At 50.9% G+C, this 19,159-nt stretch overlaps 1 protein-coding gene across 1 annotated transcript; it reads right to left on the reverse strand.

The window, feature by feature from the left end:
- Window positions 1–4,130: 4,130 nt before the first annotated feature.
- Window positions 4,131–18,192, reverse strand: LOC134343785 (E3 ubiquitin-protein ligase TRIM7-like). Its single transcript, XM_063042517.1, has 7 exons — window positions 18,115–18,192; window positions 17,183–17,719; window positions 12,780–12,875; window positions 9,844–10,074; window positions 8,666–8,688; window positions 5,551–5,684; window positions 4,131–4,651 (listed from the first exon to the last, which is right to left on the reverse strand). Exons 1-7 carry the CDS (start codon window positions 18,190–18,192, stop codon window positions 4,131–4,133), a joined length of 1,620 nt encoding a protein of 539 aa, XP_062898587.1.
- Between the last annotated feature and the right edge of the window lie 967 nt (window positions 18,193–19,159).

Genomic DNA, 19,159 nt, shown 5'->3' on the forward strand with positions numbered 1-19,159 from the left:
TTGCGTGTTGTCATGCTGACCATTGTGGGCATGCCCCATTGGCTCCGTGATGGGCGGTGACACTTGCAAGCTGCTCCAATGACCCTTAGGCTGTGTTGGTTGTAAACACAAACAATGCATTCCACTGTATGTTCCATAAGACCGTAAGATATAGGAACAGAATTAGGCCATTCGCTCCATCAAGTCTGCTCAACTCCACATCTTCTGTCTCCTCCCTGTAACCTTTGACACCCTTACTAATCAAGAACCTATCAACCTCCACGTGAGACATACCCAATAACTTGGCCTCCATTACAGTCTGTGGCAATGAATTCCATAAAGTCACCCCTCACCACCACCACTAAAAAAACTTCCTCCTCATCCCTGTTCCAAATGGACATCCCTCTATTGTCCATTTCTGTGTCTTCTGGTCCGAGACGCACCCACCATAGGAAACATCCTCTCCACATCCACCCTATTCAGGCCTTTCAATATTAATAGGTTTCTGTGAGATTCCCCCTCATACTTCTAAACTCCAGCAAGTACAGACCCAGAACCATCAAACACTCCTCGTACATTAACCCTTTCATTCCCATGGCCATTCCTGTGAACCTCCTCTGGACTCTCTCCACTGTCAGCACACCCTTTCTTAGATGAGGGGCTCAAATGTGCTCATAACACCCTAAGAGTGGTCTCTTTGTACATGGGATAAATAAGTGAGTCTCAAATTTGAAATCCCTATTGGATTTTGGGGTGACTGTCCCACAACAAAAGCTTCATGCCCTGCACTTCTGAACAAGTGGAACCACTCTCTCTAAATCCACGCTGTCAGCATCTTCCATGGTTTCTAGACCCTCCAGCTGGTCATCGTCCCAGACCCAACGTCCTTGGTGTGCACATAATGGATGATCTAACCTGGACCCACAACACCTCCTCATTCATCAAGGCCCAGCAGTACCTACACTTTGAGGCGTGGAAGGCTCCCTAGCCTCATTCTAGCAACGTTCTACCACCTAGAGCATCCTGTCTGCCTGCATCTTGATGTGCTACAGAAGCTGAAAGACGTCAGACTGGTCGACCCTGCAGAGGACAGTGAAAGCCACCAAGAGGACCACCAGGGTCTCCCACCTCCCCCCCCACATTTGTGCCATTTCCCAGGAGTGTTGTACACAAAAGGTCTAAAGCACTGTTGAGGATCCCTACCCCACAGTCCCTTTAACTCACTACCACCAGGACTCGGACTGCCAGACTGGGTAACAGCTTCTTCCCTTGGGCTGTGAGGCTAATGAATACCCTGTCACCACCGAAGTCTCGTCACCAGGACAGCGGGCTGTTTATTGTTCACCTGTGCTGCACACTACATGACTTTGAATGATACTTTATTAACCTATCTGTGGTAATATTTTGTTTTATGTGCTGTGTGTGATAGGTTTTGTGGGTGCACTGTGGTCCGGAGGAACGTTATTTCATTTGGCTGTATGTACATACAGTCAGATGACAAAGAAACTTGAACTTGAGACTGAGATGGGGAAACAAACCCCTCTCCTAATTTCACTTTGGTTTCGGCTTGTTAATTTGTGATTACAAATCACGATTTATGATTCCACAGTCTCTCTGCCTAGTCCCCCGGGGTGGGGTGGGCGGGGAGGTTCGACCTTGAGTTGTAGACAGAGTAATTCAGCACAAAAACAGCCAAGTACTCATCTGTGGTAGTCCTATTCATCTGCATTCCTCTAAACCTTTCCTGTGCCTTGTAAGTGCTGTTATTGTCTCTGCCTCAGCTCACTCCATTTACACACCACCCACTTCCCCTCAGATCCCTTTTAAATTATTCCCCTCTGACCTTAAACCTATGGCCCTCGAGTGCAACACCCACAAAATGCAGGTCGGGCAGCATCTATGGAGAGGAATAAACAGTCGATGTTTTGGGTCAAGACTCCTGATCTCCAACATCCACAAAATCTCTTGTGCTTATGTCCTCTAGTTTTTGGTTCCTGATCCTGGACTGTGTGCATCCAGCCGATCTGTACCCTTCCTGATCTTATACAGCTCTACAGATCACCCTCCATCTCCGACATTCCAGAAGTCCTCGCTTGTCCAACTTCTCCCCACCTCAGGCCCCCGAATCCTGGAAGCATCCTTATAAATCTTCCCTACACTCTTCCTCCCTTGCTTACTAACCAAATGGTACACAGGTACGGCCTCACCATCATCTTGTACAACAGCAATATGACATCCCAACTCTTACACATCATGTCCTGACTGGAGGAGACAATCCACGCAGACTGTGAATGTGAAATAAAGGAAACGTTTCCAGTTTTGGTGACCAATCTAAGACCACAAGACATAGGAGCAGAATTAGGCCATTTGCTCCGCCATTTCATCATGGCCGATCCATTTCCCTCTCAACTCCAACCTGCTGCCTTCTCCCCCTATCCCTTCATGCCTTGACCAATCAAGAACCTATCAACCTCTACTTTAGATATACCCAATGACTTGGCCTCCACAGCTGCCTGTGGCAACGAATTCCACAAACTCATCACCCTCTGACTGAAGAAAATCCTCCTCATCTCCGTCCTAAATGGACATCCCTCTATTCTGAGGCTGTGCCCTCTGGTCCTAGACTCCCCCACCAGAGGAAACATCCTCTCCACATCCACTCTTTCAACGTTTGATCGGTTTCAATGGGAACTCCCATCCCCTCACTCTTCTGAATTCCAGTGAGTGGAGGCCCAGAGCCATCAAACGCTCTGCATATGACAAGCTGTGCAATCCTAGAATCATTTCCGTGAACCTCCTTTGAACCCTCTCCGATGTCAGCATGTCCTTTCTTGGATAAGGGGCCCAAAACTGCCCACAGTGCTCACGTGAGGCCTCACCAGCACCTTTTAGAGCATCAATGTTACATCCTTGCTTTTATATTCGAGAAGCGATATAACATCCCGAGAGGGTGGAGATAAAGCGGATGGTCACAGTCTTCACCCCAGGTCAGGGGGGACTAAAACTAGAGGTGAGGGCGGAAGATTTAGAGGGGACCTGAGGGACAACTTCCACACCGAGGGTGGTGGGCGTTTGAATGAGAACATAAAACAGAACGGTACAGGAACAGGCCCTTCAGCCTACAAAGTTGTGCTAAACCAGTTAAATGGCCAACTAAGCTAATCCCTTCTGCCTACACAATGTCCATAACCTACCATTTCTCACACATTCATATGCCCATCTAAACGTCTCTTAAAAGTCCCTGAAGTATCTGCCTCTACCACCACCCCAGACAGCCACCATTCTCTGTGTTAAATATTTGCCTCTCACATCTCCTTTGAACTTACCACTCTTGCCTTAACTGTGTGCCCCCTGGTACGAGCTGACAGAGGGTGTGTTAGAGGTAGGCACAATGCATTTAGACAGGTACGTGGACAGGAGAAGGTTTAGAGCAGGGGTTCCCAACCTGGGGTTCATGGCATTTAAAAAAAAGGTTGGGAACCCCGGGTTTGGAGGGAGATGAGCCAAACGCGGGCAAATGGATCAGGCTTGAATGGGCGTCTTGGTAACTTTAAGTGTCTGCTTCTGGGCTCTGCATGTCTCTACGCTCTCCGGGCCACGGGAAGTTGTGGGGAAACCCCTTTATCGAGGGGGCGGTGGGAACGTGGAACCCACTCCCAGGGGGCTGAAATCAAAGAGAGTGAATTAATTCTATCTCAAGAGATTCCGCAGGTGCTGGAAATCCAGAACAAAACACACACAGTGCTGGAGGAGCTCAGCAACTCAGGCAGCATCTACGGAGGGGAATGAAGAGTCGACGTTTCCAGCCAAGACCCTTCAGCAGGACGTGGAAAGGAAGGGAGAAGGAGCCAGAATTAGATGGTTTGCTGGGGAGGGGGAGGAGTACCAGCTAGAAGGTGATAAGTGAGACCAGGTGATGGAGAGGTGGGTGGGTGGGGCATGAAGTGAGAAGCTGGGAGGAGATAGATGCAAAAGGTGAGCAAATTAATTGAAGGGAAGGTTGGATAAGCATAGTAGGAGACGGGGAATGGGCTGGGCTAGGCTTGGATACACGGTTGTCAGCAGGGACTTCCCAAATCAAAGTGGGAAGATGTGCGCAGCAGGCAGTAGACGGGCTGAATGGCCAGCTCGCGATTTTTATTTTCATCGGTTTAGCAGATCCGCAGCGAGGAGATATAGAAGCAGGAGAACGCTGGGAACACGGGCTCGGTGAAGGTGGTTTGGAATGTGTACAAGTGTTTGGGGGCGTCATTGACCTGGTAGAAGGCGAGGCTACCGGCCTCGTAGTCCAGCTCCACTTGAAACCTGCTGTGGGAGGGGTCGCTGACAATGTTGGTGTGGTTGCCATGGTGGCTGGCGGTCAGGGAGCCGTGGCTGAAGTGGAGGCACCAAGCTTTATCACTGTCGGTCAGGTCGGAGCCGTGGCCCTCCCGCGGGATGCTGCCGTAGGCCACCCCGATGCCCCAGGCGATGCCCTCGGCCTCCACCAGCCAGGTGTGGTAGCCCGACGAGAAACTCTGACAGCAGAGGATCTGCCGGTGAGTACGAAACCTCTCGGGATTAGACGGGTAGGGCTGCAGGTCGTACCCGAACGCCAGCGACCGCGCGTCTTCCGAGATGGTCAGAAACCAGTAGGCCGTCCTGGGGTCCAAAGTGAGGCGTGCCCATTCACCTGGAGTGACAGAGCCGGGGGGGGCGGGGGGAGAGGCAGGGTGAGAGAGATGGGAGACAAGAGTGTGGAGAGGTGGGTGGGGGGGGGGAAGAGAGACACATTGTCAACTAATGTAGCCAGCAGAATCAGAGACCCCACCCATCCCAGTCACTCTCACGTCTCCCTCTCCCATCGGGCAGAAGATACAAACCCTGAAAGTAGGGACCACCAGCTCAACGGCAGCTTCCATCACAATGGTTCAAGACTGTCGAGCGATCCCCCAGTACAATAAGGTGGACCCTTGACATTACCTCATTATGGTGTTCTGGGGGTAGCCCACAAGTGTTGCCATGCCAACACAGCAGGCCCACAACTTTACTAACCCTCACCCGTGCATCCGGAGCACTTGGAGGAAACCCACGGAATCACAGGGAGAACGTGCAAACTCCTTACAGACAGTGACGGCAATTGAACCGGGATTGGTGGCCATTGGCATTGTAAAGTAAAGTAAAGGCACCCGTTAGCCTTGCGAGACCATGGATCTGCGCCTGGAAAGTCTTCACTCTCCAGGGCGCAGGCCTGGGCAAGGTTGTATGGAAGACCAGCAGTTGCCCATGCTGCAAGTCTCCCCTCTCCACGACACCGATGTTGTCCAAGGGAAGGGCATTAGGACCCATACAGCTTGGCACCAGTGTCGTCGCAGAGCAATGTGTGGTTAAGTGCCTTGCTCAAGGACACAACACGCTGCCTCAGCCAAGGCTCGAACTAGCGACCTTCAGATCACTAGACGAACGCCTTAACCACTTGGCCACGTGCCCACACATTTTTTTTATTGGCATTGTAACCAGTACGTTACTTGCAAAGCGTATTTGCAAGTGTTGCCGCGGGTTACCGGGGCATTGGCGCTCCCTCCCACTCACCGATGATGGTCGTTATCACTGAGTGGTAGACCATGGCCTTATCAACCAGCTCCTTGGCATGTTCCGCTATCAGTTTCATGTTCAGTGTGTCCTTGGACAGGGTCGGAACTTTCTGTTCTCGGATCTCCAAGGCCCTGCAAAGAAGCACGGAGACGTCAGCTGGCATTGACTTAGCCGAGACACGAGAGGTTTTGCAGATGCCGGACATCCAGGGCAGCACACACAGGGCTGGAACGGGAGAGGAGCGATGCCGGAAGGGGAAGGTGAGGGGGGAGGGAAGGAAGAAAATCTGGAAGGTGACAGGTGAAGCCAGGTAGGGGTATGAAGTAAGAAGCAGGGAGGTGATGGGTGGGAAAGGTTAAGAGCTGAAGGAGGAGAAATCTGACAGGCAAGGAGGGTGGACCATGAGAGAAAGGGAAGGAGGAGAACCACAAGAGGGAGGTGATGGGCAGCAGTCAGAGTGAGGGATGGAAAAAGAGAGAGGTGGGGAGGCAGGGGAAGAGAACTGTAAGTTAGAGAAATCAATGTTTCTTGCTATCAGGTTTGAGAATACCCGGACAGATTACGAGGTGTCGCTGTTCCAGTCTGAGTGTGGTCTCATCGTGGCATTAGAGAAGGTCGTGGACCGACGTGCCAGAACTCTTGTAGAGCACCTAGGCTTTAGCACCTAACCAATCCAGCTCCTCGCCCAAGTCTCTGCCTTAGGATCTTTGACCTTTAACTCAGAACCTGTCCACAACAACTCAGGAAGCAGTAAGGCCAACACGGACCTTCTGATGCTACCCCCACCTCACTGCGTGACAGAGGAACCCTTTTCCCCTCCCCCACAGGAAGCTCTTCACCACCCCTCCCACCCGTACCAGGCCAATCCTGCCTCCTCCATCAGCTTCTTGATTACCTCAATGACCGACACCTCTCCAGAATCCCACCCCACCTTCCCAACCTTGGGGGGCCAATGGAGGTCACTCTGAGGACTTTAGCACCAGGCCCCGGGTGGCCCGGACTTGGATGTGAAGGGTGCTGGACCCTGCCCTCGAATGAGTTCAGGGCATCCCTGGATTTCACCAACACCTTTAAGCTAACTTTGTCCATGAGTCGGGAAAGTAAGGAACCGTGTTGTTGAGGGACAATTAAGGAGGCGGGTTTTCCCGATGGCCACCCATTTGAATTCTTCTTCCTATTCCCATTCCATCGTGTCAGTCCATGGCCTCCTCGACATTCACGGTGAGGCCACACTCACAATGGAGGAGTAACACCTTACGTTTCATCTGGGTAGCGTCCAACCAGACAGCATGAACATCGATTTCTCCAGCTTCTAGAAATTTCTCCCCCCCCCCCCCGTCTTTCTCCAGTCCTCATTCTGGCTCCTTTCGCACCCCATCTCTTCCCCTCACCTGCCCATCACCTCCCTCTGATACCCCTGTTCCTTCCCCTCCTCTCATGGTCCACTGCCCTCTCCTATCAGGTTCCTCCTTCCTCAGCTCTTCGCCCCTTCCACCTATCACCTCGCAGCTTCTTACTTCATCCTCCCTCCCTCACTCAGCCATCTTTGCCCTCACCTGGTCTCACCTATCACCTGCTAACTTGTACCCCTCCCTTCCCCCACAATCTTATTCTGGCTCTTCCCCTTTCCTTTCCAATCCTGATGAAGGCTTCAGCCCCAAACAGTGACTGTTTATTCCTCTCCACAGATGCAGCCTGACCTGCTGGGTTCTTCCAGCATTTTCTGTGTGTTTCTTTGAACATTTATTTTGTCTTCCCCTGCCTTGTTACTGTGCTGTTCTGAGTTACGCTGGTTCTGGGCAGGGAGAGGCAAGGGTTAAGATGTCCCACACTCAAAGACTGGCTTTGATGCACTTTAAGTATCAGTGGACTCAGTTTAGTAAAGGATCATCACACAAACATTAATAGAAGTAACTACTTGTCAGTTTCCAAAGCAATTGGAAAGTGGCTTCCCACGGTGAAACTAGCAGCTCGTGCTCTTGAGGAGTAATAGTGTCTGATTATGTCGGGAGGCTACACATAAACAGGCTTTTTTCCCCCAAGAGTAGTTCCCCTTTGAATTTAATAATGGGAGCTCTCAGGGTGTTTATAAGTTGGCCATCCATAACTCAGAAGGATAGCCCACTAAGTCATTTAGCCATCTCGCAATCCGCTCCCAGTCTGACTTTCCTCTCTACCCGGTGTACACTGCAACCGTGAGCTAAACGGGGCACCCGCTGGGAGTCCTGCTGCCCATAAGAGCCCCTTCCGGACTTGTGGACACAGCTCGATCCACCACAGGAACCAGCCTGCCCCCCACCCTCTCCACTTGCACTTCACTCTGTCTCGGTAAAGTAACCAATGTAATGAAAGCCCCCAGAGAAGATGTAATAGCTTGAAAGCACGTAGCACCAGGTTCAAGGATGGCTTCTGTCCCATTGTGATCAGACCGCTAGTTTGACAAGATGGACTCTTGACCTCATGATCTACCTTGTCGTGACCCTGGTACTTTGTCAACCTGTGCTGCACATTCTCTGTATCTATTACACCTATGGCCCGGTCCAGCGCAGGCAAACCCTCCCCAACACGGAGCACCACTGCAGGAAAGCAGCCAGGGACCCCCACCACCAAGGCCGTGCTCTCTTCTCGCTGCTGCCATCAGGAAGGAGGTACAGGAGCCTCCGGACCCCCACCACCTGGTTCAGGGGCAGGCATTACCCCTCAACCATCAGGCTCTTGGACCAGTAGGGACAACTTCACTTGCCCCATCACTGAATTGTTCCCACAAGGACTCTTCATCTCATGTTCTCAATATTTATTGCTTATTTATTTAATTTATTGCATATTTGCAGTTTGTTGTCTTTTGCACACTGGTTGTTTGTCTCTCCTGTAGGGTGCGGTCTTTCATTGATTCTATTAAGCACCTGGACTTACTGAGTATGCCTGTAAGGAAATGAATCTCAGGGTTGTACATGGAACTTTGATAATAAATTTACTTTGAACTTTCTTGATGAAGTTACGTATGGAATAATCTGTCTGGATGGCCCACAAAGTGAAGCTTTTTGCTGTATCTCAGCATATGGCAATAGTAAAATCAATGACCAATCGTACTGAACAACTCCGACAAACTTACTTAGAAAGGAGCTCTTTCGCATCCTGTGTGGGGTAGGGTGGAAGAAAGGCAGAGAGAGTCGATGAGAGCACTGCGATTAACAGCTCCACATTTGCTCATTAAAACAGCACTGAAACGCAATGGGAAGAGTGACTGCATTGTAAAGGGTGCAGGGGAGGTTCACCGGGACAGAGTGATCTGTTTCAGTTACAAAGAAACAGACAGGCTGGATTTGTTTACTTGTTTTCCTTGGAGCGAAGAAGACTGGAGGTGTGGGGAGACGGGAGGTTGGTGGTGGGTGAATCTGACAGATATACAAAGTTATTAGGGACACTGAGAGTAAGAAATACTTTACACACAGGACTGATGCACAGATCCAAAATGTTGGATGGCAAATCGTAAGGGTCCTTCTGGGAGATGAATTTAGCTGATAGTGTCACAGATTATGCGGATATAATTCAATCTTTATTGCAAGTCAATTTTACATTTGGAATTAAGAGCTCAAGAGCCACAAGGTAATGCTAGAGCTCTACAAAACTCTGGTCTGGTAAGACCACACTTGGAATATTGTGTTCAGGAAGGACGTGGAAGCTTCAGGGAGGGTGCAGAGGAGATTTACCAGGATGCTGACCAGATTAGAGAGTATATCTTACGAGAATAGGTTGAGTGAGCTAGGGCTTTTCTCTTTGGAGTGAAGGAGGGTGAGAGGTGACTAGATGGAGATGAACAAGATGATAAAAGGCAGAGATCGAGCGGAGAGCCAGACTTTTTCCCAAGGTGGAAATGGTTAAGCAAAGGGACACAATCTTAAGGTGAATGGAGGAAAGTATAGCGGAGATATCAGAGATGGGTTGGATGGAACAAGCTGCCAGGGGTGGTGATACACGTAGCTACCTTAGGAACGTTTAAGAGACTCAGACAGATGTGTGGATGATGAAAAACGAAAGCTATGTAGGAGGAAAGGGTTAGACTGATCTTGGGAGTAAATTAAAAAGTTAGCACAACGTTGTGGGCCGAAGGGCCTGTACTGTGCTGAACTGATTCCACAGTCTATGGACTCACTCTTAAGGGCTCTACAACTCTTGTTCTTGATATTTATTGCTTACTTTGTATTTACTGTGAATCAGTGGATCTTGGGGGTAGTACACGGTGACGTGTATGTACGTTTACTTTGCTCTACGTTCTGAAGGTGGAAGTACCTGGATGAAGACCAGAGGTTCTGCCTGGGACAGGTCCTGGGCCCTGTCGTCGATCTGCTGAATCAGATCCATCTTCTGGTCCAGCATCTCAGAGCACTTGGAAGTGCTGGCCAGCAAGCGGTCCCCCTCCTCGTCCACCTTCACCAGCAAGGACGACTCCCCCTCCTCCAGGCTCCTCCGCCACTCAGCAAACTTCTTGGACAGGTTTCCTTTCAGCCGCGCGATCTGCGTCTGCAATACCAAGAGCAGCGGCCCATCGGTTAGCCTGGTCCGCGATCGGGGAGGGACGCTACCTCCCCTCGTGATGAGTGGGGGGGGGGAAGGTGGGGCAGGGAGGGTGGGGGAAGACCAGAACAGAAGCCTCGACCCCAGACTTGGAACTGCTGGGAAGCAGCGGCCAACACCATCGGGTCAAACGTTTCACCCCCTGCGACACACGGGTGGGGTCAGGTGGAGGGCCGGGGAAGAGGGAAGAAGATAAGAGACAGGAGGGATGTGGAGGCATTGGAGGGGGTGCAGAAGGTAAGAATTCACACGGAGTCTGGGGGTTACCTCCAGAACAAACTCTCTCTTCATCACAAGCTGACATCAACAGGAGAGTGCTGCACTTTCATTAATCTTTACTGTTGCTTGTCTACTTTTCCCCATGTGCACTGTGTGTAGATAGAGTGAGGCAGACCTTTAGCAGTGCACAGCTTCAGTGTCTATGTGAGCAGAACGCAGTTCCACAATGACAGTACCTCCTCCACGGACGGTCCCAAGCCCGGCTGTGAATGCAGGAGGGTCGGGCATGCTATGCGACGAGCAACCCCATCCCGGTAAAACCCAGAGCTACAGAAATGTCGAGAGAAGCTCCCTGGGACCTCTGCTTAGGTGACGTGTGAAGTGGTGTTGTGAAAACAGAAGGGACGGAGCTGATCAACCTGCAGCCCAGCACTGAGGAATCTGCTGAGCTGCTGTTGGTGGCCCACGTCCCAGCTCAACCCGCTTATGAAAGAGGAAGGGGGAAAATAAGGAGTACAGTGGCAAACTCTTGCCCTGGAGTTTTATGAAGTCATTTAATTTAGTGATACAGTGCTGGACTGGCCCCTTCGGACCAGCGGGCTGCACCACCCACTGATTTAACCCTTACCTAATCACAGGACAATTTACAATGACCAACCAACTCACTAACCGGTACGGCTGCAGACTGTGGGAGGAAACCAGGGCACCCGGAGGAAACCCACACGCTCACTGGAAGGATGTACAAACTCCTTACAGAGGACGCTGGAATTGAACTCTGAACAGCGATGCCCTGAGCTGTAACAGCACTGCACCTACCACCACACTACCGTGGCACTGCTGCTGGGCGAGTGCCCAGGCACGAGTTCACCTTGGCCTACTCTTCAGGTTCAGGGACAGATCAACCTCCAGGGTCCTGAACCAGAGTGGATAACTTCACTTCACCACAACACTGACTGGCCCCACAACCTATGGGTTCACTCACAAGACTCTGCGGCTCCTGTTCCTCACTATAGTTTCTTTAATTATTTACTTTTATTCGCAGTTTGCCTTTTGCACATTGGTTGTCTGTCCGTCCCGCTGTGTGTGTGTGTGTTAGAAACCAGCAAGGAACAGTGCTTCAGTGGAACAAGAAAGGGTTAATCGATTCCCTTTCATTCTGGTAAACTCTGGTGAAAACAGGTCTAGACAATCCATGACTGTCCCATCATCCCATATCATCAGTCTGGTGAATCTTCACAGTACTCTCTCTGTAGTGAGTACTGTGTATAATTAGACATACGAGCAGAGTTAAGCCATTCAGCCCATCAAGTCTGCTCCACCATTCCATCATGGCCAATTTTCAGTATCATCCCTTTCAACCACGTTCTCCTGCCTGCTCCCCGGAATCTTTGACACCTTTATGAATCAAGAACCTATCAATCTTCACTTAAATACTCTAGGGACTACAGGACTTGACCCAAAACGTTGACCATTTCTTACCCTCCCCACCCAACACATGCTGCTTGATCCACCAAGCTCCTCCAGGCTATGTCTAAAAGAGATACACCTGCTTCATCTTCAATCACTCGCAGAGGTACAGCTTCCACTTGGGGATAGAGACTTCCAAAGATTGAACACCCTCCCCTGCAACTACCCATCTCAGTTTTAAACCTCCGCACCCTATCTCATAACTAAATTCCCTCATCCGAGATGTTTCCACTGGTGAAAACAGAGTCACAGAGCAGCACGTCACAGAAACATGCAGCTCATCTCGTCCACGCCAAATTGTTCTTCTGCCCAGTCCCATCAACCTGCACCTGGACCATAGTCCTCCATACCCCTCCCACCCAGGCTCCTATCCAAACTTCTCAACATCTACACTTTCAATCCCCTCAAAATTCCAAGAAGACAACCATCATTCTCCTAAATCTCAAAGCAAAGGAGTTCGATGACCAATAGTGTTCTGCAAAGATCTGCTCTGGAACCTCTACTCTTTGTGACTTCTATAAATTACTTGGAGGAGGAAGTGGAAGGGTGGGCAAGTAAGTTGCTTGATGACACCAAGGATGGAGGAGTTGTAGACAGTGTAGAAGGTTGTCGTTGGTTACAATGGGACACAGACAGTATGTGGAGCCAGGCTGATAAGTGGCAGATGGAGTTCAGCCTGCAAAGGTGTGAAAGAGGGTTAGAGTAGGTTACAAGGTTGGCACATCACTGTGGGCTGAAGGGCCTGAACTGTGCTGTAGAGTTCTATGTGCCATGTTCTAAAAATGGATCTTGTTTTGTTCTCCTCATGGTAGGACCAGCATCTCATCCAGGAACTTCAGTCTCAGCCAGACCCACTCACTCAACTGGTCTTCTGGTACATCAGCTGTGGTTTCATTCTGTCAAAAGTCATTTCATTACTTTAGCTACCAACTTCCTCCCCACCCCCACCTTCACGTCTCCCCTACCTTAATTTCATTTTCGGACTTTTTCAGATCTTGGTACTTGAAGTGACAGTTCTGTTGAGTTTGGAAAAGAGTCTTCACCTGGCTGAGCAACTTGCCCTAGAAAGAGAGCAGAGAAATATTGCCGAGGTAATTGGAGATCATTAAAGATAAAGGGGATATTCCACACCTCATTCCCACTCTGACATGTCGGTCCATGTCCTCTTCTACCATCACGAAGAGGACACTCACACGTTGGCGGAGCAACACCTCATTACAAGGATGTAATGTTGAGGCTTTGGTGAGGCCTCACTTGGAGTATTGTGAGCAGTTTTTACCTTATCTCCTTATCTTGGAAAGGATGTGCTGAAACGGAGAGGGTTCAAAGGAGGTCATGAAAGTGATTCCAGAACTGAACAGCTTGTCATATGAAGAGTGTTTGATGGCTCTGGGCACGTATTCACTGGAATTCAGAAGAATGAGAGTTGACCTCATAGAAATCAATTGAATGGTGAAAGGCCTTGATAGTGTAGATGTGGAAAGGATGTTTCCTATGGTGGGAGAGTCTAAGACCAGAGGACACAGCCTCAGAATAGAAGGGCATCCTTTTAGAATGGAGATGAGGAGCAATTTCTTCAGCGAGAGAGTGGTGACTCTGTGGAATTCTTTGCTACTAGCAGCTGTGGAGGCCAAGTCTTTATGTACACTTAAGACAGAAGTTGATATATCCTTGACTGGTCAGGGCATGAAGGGATAGCGGGAGAAGGCAGGAGATTGGGGCTGAGAGGAAATATGGATCAGCCATGATGAAATGGTGGAGCAGACGATGGGCCAAATGGCCTATCTCTGTTCCTATATCGATGGTCTTCTGGTCATACATGGGTGGCTTCCAACCTGACAGCGTAACCATCAATTTGTTTAAATTCCAGTAATTTCTCCCCCTTCCCCTTCTCTCCCTTCCCACTCCCCATTCTGCTTACCTCTTCTCTTCTCCTCACCTGTCTACCCCTCCCTCTGGTGCCCCTCTTCCCTTCCCCGTTCTCCGATGGTCTACTCTCCTCTCCTATCAGATTCTCTCTTTTTTATCCTTTTACCTCTTCCACCTATCACCTCCCAGCTACTCACTTCACCCCCTCCCCCAGCCACTCTCCCACCTTCCACCTCACCTGGCTCTACCTGTCGGCTTGTGCTCCTTCCCCTCCCCCCACACAGTACGCCTTTGGACTGTGGGAACAAACTGGAGCACCCGGGGGAAACCCACGCATGGAACAGTGAAGTGCGATTGGTGTAAATTGGTGGTTGATGGTTGGTACAGAATCGATGGGCCGAAGGGTCCATTTCCATGGTGCACCTCTATGATTCAATTTACTGGATGTATTTCAGAAACCAAATTAGGTTTGTTACCACTGACGTGCGTCATGAAATCTGCTTTGTGACAACAATACATGTTACAGTAAAAAATATAATTAAAGCAAATTAGAATCAGGTACAGTCAACGTTTCGGGCTGGGACCCTTCGTCAGGACTAACTGAAGGAAGAGTGAGTAAGAGATTTGAAAGTGGGAGAGGGAGGGGGAGATCCAAAATGATAGGAGAAGACAGGAGGGGGAGGGATGGAGCCAAGAGCTGGACAGGTGATTGGCAAAGGGGATATGAGAGGATCATGGGACAGGAGGTCTAGGGAGAAGGAAAAGGGGGAGGGGGAAGCCCAGAGGATGGGCAAGGGGTATAGTGAGGGGGACAGAGGGAGAAAAAGGAGAGAGAGAAAAAAAATTAATAATAATAAATAAATAAATACATAACTGATGGGGTACGAGGGGGAGGAGGGGCATTAGCGGAAGTTTGAGAAGTCAATGTTCATGCCATCAGGTTGGAGGCTACCCAGACGGAATATAAGGTGTTCTTCCTCCAACCTGAGTGTGGCTTCATCTTTACAGTAGAGGAGGCCGTGGATAGACATGTCAGAATGGGAATGGGATGTGGAATTAAAATGTGTGGCCACTGGGAGATCCTGCTTTCTCTGGCCGACAGAGCGTAGGTGTTCAGCAAAGCGGCCTCCCAGTCTGCGTCGGGTCTCGCCAATATATAAAAGGCCACATCAGGAGCACCGGACGCAGTATATCACTCCAGTCGACTCACAGGTGAAGTGTTGCCTCACCTGGAAGGACTGTCTGGGGCCCTGAATGGTGGTAAGGGAGGAAGTGTAAGGTCATGTGTAGCACTTGTTCCGCTTACACGGATAAGTGCCAGGAGGGAGATCAGTGGGGAGGGATGGAGGGGACGAATGGACAAGGGAGTTGCGTAGGGAGCGATCCCTGCGGAATGCAGAAAGAGGGAGGAGGGAAAGATGTGCTTAGTGGTGGGATCCTGTTGGAGGTGGCGGAAGTTACGGAGAATTATATCTTGGACCCGGAGGCTGGTAGGGTGGTAGGTGAGGACCAGGGGAACCCTATCCCTAGTGGGGTGGTGGGAGGATGGAGTGAGAGCAGATGTGCGTGAAATGGGGGAGATGCGTTTGAGAGCAGAGTTGATGGTGGAGGAAGGGAAGCCCCTTTCTTTAAAAAAGGAAGACATCTCCCTCATCCTAGAATGAAAAGCCTCATCCTGAGAGCAGATGCGGCGGAGACGGAGGAATTGTGAGAGACAGGGTGGGAAGAAGATAAGCCTACGGACGCTCACATCTACCTGAACTATACATGATCAGGTAGAAAGAAAAAATAAATAAGTAAATCAATTGCCGTAAGTGTGTGTGTGTGTGTGGGGTAAAGAAGTTGTTCCTGAAATGTGAGTGTATTTTGAATACAGCACATTTTTAGACAATTGCCTTAAATCTTGCAGTCGCCCAGTCTCTGACTAACATTGTCAAAGGTTTTGAAGTTCCTTTGGTTACAATTTCGACAGCACACTTTATTCATCGGTATGGCAACTGCAGGGAGTTGCGGCACCGCTCAGCGCGTCACAGAAACCAGTCTCCCCTCCATGGATCTGCCTGATGTATCTGCACCCACCGCTCAGTGTAAAGAAACCCTTCCTCTGACATCCCTCTACACTTGCCCCCACTCACCGTGAAATTATTCCCCTTTCTGATTTGCCATTTGGTCCAGGGAGAAAGCCTCCGGCGTCCAAGTATCGTCTGGTACACCTTTATCGAGTCCATTACATAGGAGCAAAATTAGACCACCCGGCGACATCGACTCCGCTCCGCCATTAAATCATGGCTGATGTATTATCCCTCTCAACCCCACTCTCTTGCCTTCTCCCCATAACCTTTGACATCCTTATTGATCACGAACCTATAGGCCTCCGCTTTAAGTGTACCCAATGACTTAGTATCCACAGCAATCTGAGGGAATGAATTCCACAGATTCAGCACCCTCTGGCTAAAGGAATTCCTCATCATCTCTATTCTGAGACTGTGCGCTCTGGTCCTAGACTCCCCCACCACTGGAAACGTCCTCTCCACATCCACTCTATCTGTGTCCTCTGGTCTGAGACTCCCCACCACTGGAAACATCCTCCCCATATCCACTTTCTCTCTCTCGGCTTTTCGATATTTGATGGATTTCAAGTCACCTCCCATCTTCCGTTACGGTCAGTTTGAGGATGACGGCAAACTCGACTTTGATCCGTAGAGATGGCTTGCGAAGCTAACTTCTTCGCTGTCTTCGGTACTCGTGACAACGATGGAGCTATTACTGTAGGTTGATCGGGGTCGACCATGGATGCTGCGTACTAGCTGTGTCGGTACGCAAGCCGGGGCAGCACGATATGAAGAGCGAGCTGTTTCCCGTGTAACAGGCTCCCGCTCTCCACGCAGCTGGATGTATCCAAAGATACAGCGGAGACCGATACAGTTTGTCACCAGCGGCGACGCAGGAGTCGCCGGTCAGCGTTGAACTCAACGTAGGACTACCCTCGGAACCCCAGCTCCGGATTTTCCGTCGGGGGTTTACTCCCGAAGCCTTCCCCGTGAGTGGGAGTAGAGATTTGAGACCAGAATTTTCCTTCTCCTGGATGAGCTGCCAACCCCGGCTGACGAGCCCCGTCTACCCGAAGCGACTGGTTTCAAGGCGCCAGTAACCCGCCTTTGCCCCTTCGCCTGTCAGTAGAAACGGTTCCTCCGGGCTCAGGAGCGAAGCCACACGTGTAGGGCAGGAGCTGGGCTTGTCAGGGGCTATTTGAGACTTGCGACTTTGGGAGTATTTAATAGGTAGTGGGAGCTTGTTCCCGCTACCCTCCACAACCTTCAGAAACCATTTATTACTAATACAGTGAGTCGTTACACGTTCTAGTTATCACTCCGGTACGTTCTGCTCTTAGTGTGTGACCCTCTCCCCAAACCCAAGAGGAAGCGGTGTCAGTGTCTGCGGGTAACCGAATCTTCTCCCGACACCAGCCCCCGTTCCCCCACCTACCGGCCCGGCTTACCTTGATGTTCGCCCGCGCCGTCTCCAGACTGACCAGGGTGTGGACCGTGTGCCTGCCCGTGGCGGTACAGGGGCCGCACACACACTCGCCGTCCTCCTCGCAGTAGAACTGCAGCGGCCGCCCGTGCTCGCTGCACAGTCCCCGGTCTCCGTCCGCCTCCCGCGGCTGCCCTCCGGCAGCGGGGAACTGGGCTTCGGGGGCGGACGGCGCCTTGGCTCCGGCCGGGGTTCTCCGGTCGCTGTGACCGCGGGGACATTCCACCTCCGTCCGCAGCTCGGTGCCGAAGTAGCGGCCGCACTCGGAGCAGAGGCGGTGGCCACAGGGGAGGGTGCCGGCGTCCGGGCACGGCGAGCGGCACACGGCGCACTCGGACTCGGACTCGGGCTCGGGCTCCCGAGGCGCCTCCGCTCCCTCCATGTCCCCGGGGCGTGAGGAGGAGAGCGCCTGGCAGCAGCGATACAGCATGTCCCAGGAACACTGGCGGAGGGCGGGACCGTCCCGGGACAGGGCGGGGGACGCCGCACCGGGCAGGCGGGACTGGAGTTCACAAGAAGACGACGACAGGAATTTCCTCTTGTCGGGAGGCGGGGAGATCTAGAACTGGTGGGGAAGATCTAGAACTGGTGGGACTCGCTCTTTAAAAAGGAGAGGATGTGTGCATAAGAAAAAGGGGGTTCTTTTATTTCAGATTTTTGGGAACTTTTTCCTCAAGCGCTTTGAAAGCGGAGTCTTTAAATATTTTAAATCCACAACTGTAAAGTCGTACGGCGCAGAAAGAGACTCTTCGGCCCGACTCCTCCATACTGACCGGGATGCCCCTACCTGCGTAGTCCCCATTCATAGTCAAAGTCGAGTTTGTTGTCTGAGAGTCAGGCCCTTCGGTCCGACTCATCCATGCTGTGTTGACCAGCGAGCTAGTCCCATCGACCCACGTTGGGCCCAAAGCTCTCCAAGCCTCTCCCATCGATGTAGTAGCGTTTGAACGTTGCTAACGTGCCTGCCTCAGTCATTTATTTCTGGCAGTTCATTCCAGATACACACCACCCTTTGTGTGAAGAAGTTGCCCCCCCCAAACCCCTTTTGAGTTAGACCGTAAGATATGGGAGTTCGGCCCTTTGAGTCTGCTCCGCCATTTAACATCCCGCTCTACACCATTCTCCTGCCCACTCTCCGTCACCCTGACTAATCAGCGTCCACTTTAAATATATATATACTGTGCCCAATGGCTCGGCCTCCACGGCCGTGTGAACTCCACAGATTCACCGCCCTCTCTGATCAGTGACTTCAGGAGAGGAAACTGGAGGTCCCTGAGCAGGCCCTACGGAGGATCAGAGGTGGAGAGGGTCAGCGACTTTGAATTCCTCAGTGACCCGTCCTGGGCCCGGCGTGTATCATGACAAAGAAACATGGCATCGCCTCTACTTCCTCAGAAGTTTGTGAAGATGTCATGCCGAATCTAAACCTTTGAGTAACTTCTGTGGATGTGTGATGAAGCGAATATTGACTGGCAGCATCGCAGACTGGCATGGAAACATCAGTCACTGAAAGCAAGCATGCAGGTACAGCAGGCAGTGAAGAAAGCTAATGGCATGCTGGCCTTCATAACAAGGGGAGTTGAGTATAGGAGCAAAGAGGTCCTTCTGCAGCTGTACAGGGCCCTGGTGAGACCACACCTGGAGTACTGTGTGCAGTTTTGGTCTCCTCATTTGAGGAAGAACACGCTTGCTATTGAGGGAGTGCGGTGTAGGTTCACAGGGTTAATTCCTGGGATGGCGGGACTGTCATATGTTGAAAGATTGGAGCGACTGGGCTTGTATACTCTGGAATTTAGAAGGCTGAGAGGGGATCTTATTGAAACATATAAGATTATTAAGGGATTGGACACGCTGGAGGCAGGAAGCATGTTCCTGCTGATGGGTGAGTCCAGAACCAGAGGCCACAGTTTAAGAATTAGGGGTAGGCTATTTAGAACGGAGT

The sequence above is a fragment of the Mobula hypostoma genome, chromosome 3 (genome assembly GCF_963921235.1).
Source record: "Mobula hypostoma chromosome 3, sMobHyp1.1, whole genome shotgun sequence".
Taxonomy (NCBI): Eukaryota; Metazoa; Chordata; class Chondrichthyes; order Myliobatiformes; family Myliobatidae; genus Mobula; species Mobula hypostoma.